The following is a 9,545-nucleotide window of genomic DNA, read 5'->3' on the forward strand; positions in this document are numbered from 1 at the left end:
GTTTTTGATTTTTGCAAAAAAAAAAAAGAAGGGGAAAGTCGATCATTATCCGAATTTTGAAAATGGTTTGATGACTTCCAAAAATACTATACTTCCAAAAATACTATGTGTTTTTCCTAGTTCTATACATGCATAGGGTTCCAATATTTTTTGCAAGAGTTTTACAAATACACATACATGAACAAATATATAAAAATAAAGGGATAGGCTGGTCGGCCTACCAAGCCCACCAGTAAACTATTTTCACCCATAGTTGGGCCTTCAAATATTTTAGCCTCCCTTGCCATATTTCTCAATCCAGACTCGACCACAGGTAGAATTGGGCTTGGCCCAATTCGAAATATCAATGCAAAGGCCCCCAAACCAAGAGAGAAGTTTACATGAAAGGGATAAGAATTAGTATCCGTCTATAAATGCTTAATTATTATTGCACTAATTTAAATCACTAAACTAGGTAGGTTGGGTCATAAATAGTAGAATAAGGCTTAGCCAAACTGTACGCACACAGGCCCAAACCTGGGCTAATTAAAAAAAATCATAAAGGTTCGGGCTCAAGTAAACTAAGTCCAAGACTGCTAACAATAAAATAGGCCCAATGCCAAATAAATTAAGTCAAAAAACTGCTAACAATAAAATTGGCCCAAGGCCAATTTTTAAAAGTGAAAGTTGTCAGATAATTGAACATACATAATTTCCCCTCAATATACCATGATATACATACTCATGGAGATGATAGAATGGCATATAAAGGAAAGCTATTACTTTCTTCATCCCGATGTCGCACAAGCTTCAAGGGATTTCTAGGAACCCCAGACATGGCAGACACCGGGGAAAGCTCAAGCTTAATCCCTAAATGCTATCCCTACTTCTCCATTTGCATATTTAATTATAGTATACACAGGAGAACATGTATATTCAGTTAATATACCAAATAGTCCCTTGCTTAATAAAACAGAAAATGAGTATATCAATCAGTATATAACTGGTTACAGTTTGTAATGTTAATGACTTAGCTTCAAAACAGGATTCACAAAATATGGCATCATATTATTCAGGCAAGCAGAAACATTTTCAGAATCTATAGGAACTAACAAAGGCACATTATCACATTGTATTAATATTTAAACAAGTGTTTGTAGTTAATCTAGGTAGATACAGGCAAGTATGAATATTTTTAAAAGAGAACAAACCAATTGTTATCTATTGTAAGATTACATTTAAGCTAAAGTAAATCATTAGAGTTCTCTTAATTATTTCAACGGGAGAAAATCAGTCAAGATTAATGGTATCCTTCTCTCAAAAATCTTTTAAAAGTAAGCTTAGTATGATTATAACAAGTTTGTAACCCATCAACTGCATCCATCACTTGTATGAGCCAACAATCACTACAAGAAAAATGGCCTTTAAGGAAGGGAAATCTGGTCCCTAAAAATCCAAATCTGGTCCTAAACGAGCAATTACGACGGGAAAAATCTGGTCGTTACCCGTTGTAATAGCCTCCGTTGCAAAAAGCCAATAATGACGGGTTGAGAAAACTAGTCGCCAAAAGTTTTTAGAGATGGGTATAGATTCTGGTCACTGATAAACTTATAGGGACCAGATATCTCGTCCTTATAGAAAATTAATATATCATATTAAAATATGTATTTCAGTCGTTAAAGGTTTTAGCGACTAGTCTCTAACTGGTCCTAGATTATCTTTTAGAGATGGGCAACATTGGTCCCTATTTAAAATAATCGTAGTAATTTTAGCGGCCATATTTCTTGTCTCTTGTTGAACCACCAATTAGTCCTAAAGCTCGATGTCCCAAAAAATCAATAAATATCAAATTGCTATTGAAAAATCTAGATATAAAAAGATTATATATATATATATATATATATATAGAGAGAGAGAGAGAGGTATTAATTACAATAAAATGGTTAACATCCCATGATGTTCTATTTCAATATTTGCTCAACAACTTAACAAAAACACTTAGCTAGCATCGTGAGCTAGACTATGACATCAAGTTTTGCATAACATCCCTTGCAAAATAATAATGAGCTTGTGCATCTTCTAAACTTGCATCTTGACTGGTAACTTCTTTCTTCAAAATCTGTTAGTACAAAATTCTGAAGAGACGATGAATAACTATTGGTAAAATAATATGTAAATTTACACTAGCAATTGTTAAACCGCCTACCCAAAAGCAGTCTAATTTCATCACGGGTTATCCAGCAACATCAAAAAGGCTGCATGAATATAAGAATAATTAGAAAAGCTTTGGGATGGTAGATTAAACTTCGGTATGGTAATTTGAGATTTACGTCCAAAATTTCTCATGTTAAATATAGTATCAGTGGGCACTTCTAGTAAAATCTGCAACAGACAAAACTAAAAAACCTAAACAAGGACAACATACTGCAATTAGAACATTGACATGAAAGACTCAAAATGTTCGTTGAAAATGCAGAAAGTACTAGTCCTTCGTAACATACAAGATATAACTTCGAAAAGTTGTAGTGAGTCTTTCATCTTTGGGCCTAATCTTATATACACAATAACATATAACAATATCATCAAGTGATACAAGCCTTGACAGAGGCCTAAAAGGTTTCAAACCGACGGGTGCAAGATCTAAAAATAAGCATTTAAAATGAGTGGCATTGTAGAACATAAGTATACAACAACTAGAACGCCAGAATCTTAGACTCTTATAAATATAAGTATACGACAACTAAGCATAATCTTAACCAGTTGGCATAAGTCTATATGGACAATTTCCTTCCATTAAGCTCTGTGTTTTGCTATATTGTAACCTGAATAAAAAACAGTACAAAAAATGAATCAAAACCTAAACAAAGATAGAACCAAAACTGTCCCATACCTGTACTACAACATGAACCAAAAACTTTCCAAAAACTGAACAAAAGTTGAAACAAAAGTTGGGACAGAGAAGCAATTACTCATGGGGGGAAATAATTTTGTGGGTGGGGTCAGGTCTAAGTGATGGGGCATGGCTAAGTTTAGTTAAATGGGTGATTTTGGCTGATTTGGGATTTTTCATCTATTCAGGGGTATATCTATTTACTTTGGCTAACGGAGGGCTATATTTGACTACTTTGGCTAACTGAGGGCAAAATTAGCCAATAAACTAAAGTTGAGGGTATATTTGACCCTTTTCCCTTCTTTTCAAGAAAACTACAAGTTGCAATTGAAGTCAATCAAGCTAAATAATATTTCCTAGGGCATGCTTCAATGGATCATTATGATTTCGTGTAGGAAACTAACAAAACTTTAAACATGCTTGTTAAGCTTTCTCCAAATAGGGAATATGTATTCAATCAACTGAAGAAGCACTCATAATGGCACTTTACATCTAACCACACTAGCCAAGAAGTCATAAGTACCATTTGAAATAGCATATTGCTAAAACAATCACCGACTCATCCAACTTTTGACAAAGGCTAAGTTTTATAAAAATTGCAGCACTAAGAAAGTTCAAGTGCTGTAATATGTACAAGAGAGTGAAAAACCAAAAGATGATCCTATTCTATTCCTGTAGGGATCTAAGAGGCTAAGTATCAATTCTGCTTCATTTAACATCAATTTTACTACAGTATCTTTTTTTGAAATCATATTTTTTATGTTCATAAAACAGATCAGTCTTTGCACAACAATGATTGACAATCTTAGAACCACCATACCTTTCTTTCTCCTGCTGAGTACACTTTTTTCAATTATCTACTGGTCATGTTACATGTCATAACATTTTAATACTGCACCTGAAGACTCCTATAAGCACTATACTTTCTGTACTTCCACAGAATGGCTACAAGGAAAACAAGACCGAACAGCAGCAAATTAAAATATTTTAATACTTAATGAGCTGAAGACTAAGGAATATGGTGTTCGCGTAAACATACTATCATTGTCTAAGACCTTCCTTTACCCTTCTCTGTTGGTGGTTTTCCTCAAGTCGTGTTTTATTTTAGTAACAATATCACGTACCATGAAGCAATAATAACAAATATGGAGCCTAAATACAGTTCCAAACTCATGCTTTTCCACTGATTGTGAAATTTTGAACGGGCTAGTTAATTTCTAGCAGCAAGGATCTCATATGTGAAAAGTAATCTGAGTAAGCGAGATATACTTAGCCTTCTGCTCGGACTTCTTCTTAGAAACTTTGCTGGCAACGTTTTTGATGCATTAGAAATTCATCAGAAGCACTCTTTGCAAAATTATGTTCCACCAATATCAAGATCTAAAACTCATAGTTAGTGTTTCATTTAAAGGAACATAAATTCATGAATGCAACAGAGAAAGCAATATGGTAATGTCTAATACTTCCACAGAAGATATTTGCTGGTAACGCAGATTATCTCCAAGAAATTGAGCTAATCAAAGTTTGTTTAGATTCTTAGTAAATAGCTAAAGTACATCTCCTCAAGCTCAAATGACTTCAGAAAAAACCATAATAGCCAGCATTATTAAAGCTTCAGTTGCATGACTTTTTCCATCATGTAGCCAAAGCAATAAACTAAGGGTGAGATATCTTAATCACATTGGAATAACTCTACCCATATCACGTCCAGTACTATTAAATGACACCGACAGAAAATGACAATAAGCTTTCTTTTGAGTCGATTAGCTATCAATGGCTAAGGTAAACTAACCACTACTCAGTAGTATGCTAAAAATGGCGTATTAGGAATTGACTATACGCAAATCAATAAAATAAATAAAAAGTGGGGTATATTGTTACTAACCTAAGCAGACAAAAACAGTGGTCATTCAGTTGAAATGGGCAAAGTCATAGGCAGGACATGTGATTGTTGAGCAGCGAAGAATTCTTTTATTTTCTTAATTTGTTTCATCTCATCTTCTAAGGTAGACAAGCGATCATTCAAGGATTTGTTTTCCTCATTCAAGAATTTGTTTTCCTCTTGAGTTGAACGTAGCGCGGACAGTAATTCAACCTTTGAAGAAGCGCCACCTTTCAAGTCTTTTTCCTTTACTCCACCCCCAAAGCCAAATACATGGCTACGAGTTTGAGGTCCGCAACATTTTTCTACAATCTCTATGCTAGGTAGAGATGGATCCGATTGAACCATTGCTTCAATCTGAGCCTACAAAACATATAAAGGGTCATTTATTATCAGAACGACAGAACCCATAATAAATTCAAGTAATTTAAACATTCATTTTACAAAACGTACATGTTTTTCAATTGCTTCAGGTTCAACAAGCTTGTTATCTTTCTTACGAGTGTCAAAGAAAATAGTCACCAAATCCGGTGGATTGCCATATTTCCCTTCCTTTACATCAAAGGCAAACATGTCAAATAGTACCTCATAAATATTTCTTTTAGGAAAATAGAGATTATTTGATAATACCTTTTGATAAATAATCTTGCGAATAGGCTTGCTACCAATATGATGCAACATCTTCAACTTAGCTTGGTTTGCTGCGTTCCTGTTGCTTCTCTCCTATATTTAGGAAACAGTATGCTTAAATGCAAAAATTGTAATAAACTTAAGCGGTGTACTTAGGTTTGTTTCCAAGTATAGCAGAAAAAAGATCTCTGGTGTTAGGGAGGGGAATTAAGCTGCAGATGCTTTGGCAAAATAGACTATTAAATCACTAGGCATACCTGAAAACTATCTGAAGAAAAATGTTCCTTTACTAACCACTCCTAGTCTTTCTTGTCTACACCCTTTGGGACATTCTTAAGAGCCTGTTGGATTGACTTATCCTTCACATATTTTGCATGCAAGTGTCCTCTCCATTTGTTCCATAACTCTTTCATCCATCCCAAGATCTGGTCACAATGATCATTCATGTCAACACTCTCAAATATATCCTGCAATAATCAAAACATGACCGGTTTAGTGCATTACAAGATACTATCAACAAAGTGATGTTGTCCAAATATTTATATTAGTTCAGTTCTTTTTTGGTTCTTACACTTTTGGCGATTTACTATACTGTCAGGGACTTGGAGAAATGTCTCTTTTGTCTGGACTAGCTGAACTGCCATATCCCTATTTTTCTGCAACCACTTGTTGCCCTTAACAGATTTATACAACTACGAGATGTGATGTCTATAACATTTTGTCCAAGATTACTATTGGGTTATTATTTCCTTCTTTACATTTTGTACCAAAAAGTTGTAGCTGGCAATGATTTATAACCGTGGGGTCTACCAAAAAAATTGCTTAATATCAAGGTCATAAAAGATTTTGACGACTAAAAATAAATGTATACTTTTATTCCAACTTTGGACACATTTTAGAAAAGAAAAGAAAAGTACTCCGTTCATAGAAATTGAAATCGCAGTTAAAAGATCTATGCACTTTAAGAAAAAAAAAATTAATAGTAATATATAAATTCATATCAAGTCCAGGTATAGTCTTTAAAACCACGGATCCGCCTCTATTAGGAGTACATAATCCAGCAAGAAAAAAGGCATTTCAGAAATAAAAACTCTCATATAAACACAACTCAAGATAAATGATGATGCTTAACTTGAAAGTTGAAACAAATCCTAGAAAAGGACATCGCCACATGTTTATTTTGGTTCAACTACTAAAACACAAGGAAATTTGCAGCACCATATTATAAAAAGGAAAAAATTAGTAGAAACACATCTTCTCTAAGGAGATCTATAGTAGCCCATAACCTGATTTTGAAAATATTCTACATGAATAGCATAAGTCTAAAATAATGAGTTGGATAGTGGTAATGTTTTGCTAGAATAATTAATCACTAGTAGCCTATAATCCGATAAAGATGTTATATCACACAACCAAATGAGAAGTCACCATATCATCAACGCAAATACTATATGTGATTAACTTAAAAAAACATAATAGTGCGGACCCATTCAATATAAATTAATATGGGTACCTCTGCGATCTTCAACCATTCTATTAAGTTGTCCATCAATTCAGAGTCCTATTAAAACTACTAACAATTATCAATAAGAGGTTCGTTTCACTCGATGTGATTACTATACAGAGGCACAAACAAGAAAAGAGGTATTTAACCAAATGATATACATCTCTATTGTATATTTATTATTTCCTCAGTCAAATAGATAAATTTTTCTAATTTATAAGCTACGTCAATATTGTTATTCTGTTGCTTAGACCTAAAATAACTCAAAATGCAGTCATCTTAAAATAACTCAAAATGCAGTCATACTTTTGACCAAATTTATTACCTCAATTGCTGCCCACATGTGATTCAACTTTTCTTGCTTAATATCGTTCCACGATGATACTCCCAACGGACACATATTACGGTCACGAATTATCCTTCCCAAGTGCCTCGAAAATAGTTTGCTATTCGTTCCAACCATTCGATTATTGTAAAAGGTTACATTCAGCTTTTGTCCAACTTCAAGTAATGCAACTTCTTTGCACTTGTTCCTCCGCCGAACTCTTTTCAGTTTTTTAGGATTAGATGAACCTACAATTGCATAATTTGGTAAAAACTATAGCAATAAATTTAGTTCTACAAATTAATAACAAATGAATTCAAAATATCATACTTATTTCAGTTGTTTGGGAGTGTTGCATAACTTGATCAGTAGATGGAGGCAATGAAATATTGGTTTTCATATGCTTTTTCTCAAGAACCGAGGAGTTTTTATCCATTGTTCGCATTTCTTGATTAGAAGACATGGTCAAATTCGATCTTGTGCTTTTCGAAGGAGTTTGCATAGGTTGATTAACATAAAGAGCACTCTTGTGTAAAGATTCCACCTCATTTTCAGAAGCCCCTACAGAGGAGCACAAAGATCTAGGCATTTGCTCCTCTCCCTTTCCTGGACTCAAGAAATAGTATTAGTAAAAGTTTTGGCATTTATTTTCAGTTATACAGCAATTAAAAACACAACAGATTTGGAAAAACTTACTTATTTCAATTGTTTGAGTGTATTGCTTAACTTGATCAGTAGATGGAGGCAATGGAATATCAATTTGCATATACTCTTTCTCAAGAACCTTGGAGTTTTTATGTATCGTTCCCATTCCTTGACTAGCAGACATGGTATAATTTTTAAGCCCTTGTCCTCGTTTCTTCCCTATTGCACCTGGAGAAAAGAAATCGTATTACTAACACTTAAACATTTAAAGTCAGTTATGCAAATTGATAACAATGGATTTAAAAAATCTTACTTGCTTCAATTTCTTGGATGTATTGCTTAACTATATCACTAGGTTGATGAGGAAATAAACTCTTAGTTGACATATTCTCTTTCTCAACCAAAGATCTAAGCCCTCCTCGTCCTTGTCCCTTCCTATAACACCTATAGCACCTGGCGCGACAAATACATATTTGGTAGTAGTCTTCACAGTTGATCGCACCTCATTTTCTGTCTTTAATGGTTTCATATTGAACCTGCAAAGAGCCAAAAGTAAAAAACAATAAAAAAAAAATGTGTGACAATGTAGTAATAAAAGAAATTATGCCATCAGAATGTAAATGGATTTAGTCAAAACCTTTTTCAAATGTAAATAAAAATTTCAATAGGAGTAACAGCACTAGTTCCTGTTTGGCTCGCAAAATCTAAACACTGAAGACATAAAACTAATATGCCATTCATGAAATAATTAGCTTTTTCAAACTGATATGCACTCTGTATGAAATATGAATATTCAGACACACAATACACTACAAACTTGAATACACTTCAGAAAATCAAACTATCAATTAGGAATCCCAAATAAATATGAGGTTAGCTCTTTTTTTTTTTTTTTTTTTTTTTACGAATTGGAAAATAGCTTTTATGCAGTATTACAGGATAAATTTAAAACTCAAAGAAATAAAAGCACAGATGAAAAATGCAATTTTAGTATTTGTGCAACAGTGACAATACCATACCGGTTAACCAAATTAGAGCAATATGAACATAAATTATTTGCACAACACCAACTAATGTACAATTTGCATCGAGCAACTAAATCATAATTGGCAAAGAGCATTATTAGATTTCCTATCAGTTGAATAGGTTATGGTCGGGTGATTAGATTGAAACACTAAGACTTGAGTAATTGGTATTATCAAAGAAGATGAGAACTCTATGTTAATATAGAAAAAGAGCAACTTGAAAGAGGAGTCATACCTGAGATTCATAAATAACTGAGATGGAAAATTAGGGCAGACCTACAACCTGTGTTTTGGGAAAACACAGATTTACACTATGGGCAAAGCTACGGCAGCGTACGATGATGGTGGGATGTGTAAAGACTAGGCTAGAGCTGCCACCAACCTTTGTTTTGAGAGGCTTTCTTAACTTTTAGACTTTTTATTTCAGTATACTAATATTAGTTTTGGCGCCTTGATTTTTTGAGAAAACAAAAAATTTCATTTCAGTACAATTGTTATGGCGCTTGATTTTTGAGATTTTTTTTAAAATATTTTAGTATTATATTGGGCGCACTCTATCCCGTTCAAAAACCCTCAATTACAATTTGGGACCAGTTACTAATTTCTTTTGGGACAAGATTTAGTACCTTCGCAATAAAATACAGTATTAAGGACCAAAATATAAT

At 33.6% G+C, this 9,545-nt stretch overlaps 2 protein-coding genes and 1 long non-coding RNA gene across 4 annotated transcripts; all 3 read right to left on the reverse strand.

The window, feature by feature from the left end:
- Positions 1–1,928: 1,928 nt before the first annotated feature.
- Positions 1,929–5,970, reverse strand: LOC132029493 (uncharacterized). 2 transcript variants are annotated; one of them, XR_009407823.1, is made up of 4 exons: positions 5,639–5,967; positions 5,205–5,474; positions 4,755–5,108; positions 1,929–2,098 (listed from the first exon to the last, which is right to left on the reverse strand). XR_009407823.1 is itself a non-coding variant. In XM_059418741.1 (4 exons), exons 2-3 carry the CDS (start codon positions 5,430–5,432, stop codon positions 4,776–4,778), a joined length of 567 nt encoding a protein of 188 aa, XP_059274724.1. In that variant the 5' UTR covers positions 5,433–5,474; positions 5,639–5,970; the 3' UTR covers positions 1,929–2,098; positions 4,755–4,775. The 2 variants fall into 2 exon arrangements, 1 of the variants encoding a protein (XP_059274724.1); XM_059418741.1 differs by having other exon boundaries at positions 4,755–5,114; positions 5,639–5,970.
- A 1,162-nt stretch (positions 5,971–7,132) lies between these two features.
- Positions 7,133–7,806, reverse strand: LOC132063354 (uncharacterized). Its single transcript, XM_059455863.1, has 3 exons — positions 7,541–7,806; positions 7,211–7,458; positions 7,133–7,138 (listed from the first exon to the last, which is right to left on the reverse strand). Exons 1-3 carry the CDS (start codon positions 7,797–7,799, stop codon positions 7,133–7,135), a joined length of 513 nt encoding a protein of 170 aa, XP_059311846.1. The 5' UTR covers positions 7,800–7,806.
- A 104-nt stretch (positions 7,807–7,910) lies between these two features.
- Positions 7,911–9,271, reverse strand: LOC132029503 (uncharacterized). The gene is made up of 3 exons (XR_009407830.1): positions 9,116–9,271; positions 8,169–8,391; positions 7,911–8,083 (listed from the first exon to the last, which is right to left on the reverse strand). It is a non-coding gene; the product is annotated as an uncharacterized LOC132029503 (long non-coding RNA).
- Positions 9,272–9,545: the final 274 nt, after the last annotated feature.

The sequence above is a fragment of the Lycium ferocissimum genome, chromosome 1 (genome assembly GCF_029784015.1).
Source record: "Lycium ferocissimum isolate CSIRO_LF1 chromosome 1, AGI_CSIRO_Lferr_CH_V1, whole genome shotgun sequence".
Taxonomy (NCBI): Eukaryota; Viridiplantae; Streptophyta; class Magnoliopsida; order Solanales; family Solanaceae; genus Lycium; species Lycium ferocissimum.

Excerpts from the sequence above, each read along its gene's own strand:
- LOC132063354 (XM_059455863.1), bottom strand. The coding sequence starts at position 7,799 with ATGCCTAGATCTTTGTGCTCCTCTGTAGGGGCTTCTGAAAATGAGGTG. Across the intron at positions 7,459-7,540 it reads CTCCCAAACAACTGAAATAA|GTTCATCTAATCCTAAAAAA; the intron begins GTATGATATTTT and ends ATGCAATTGTAG.
- LOC132029493 (XM_059418741.1), bottom strand. The coding sequence starts at position 5,432 with ATGTTGCATCATATTGGTAGCAAGCCTATTCGCAAGATTATTTATCAA. Across the intron at positions 5,115-5,204 it reads CTGAAGCAATTGAAAAACAT|GCTCAGATTGAAGCAATGGT; the intron begins GTACGTTTTGTA and ends TATGTTTTGTAG.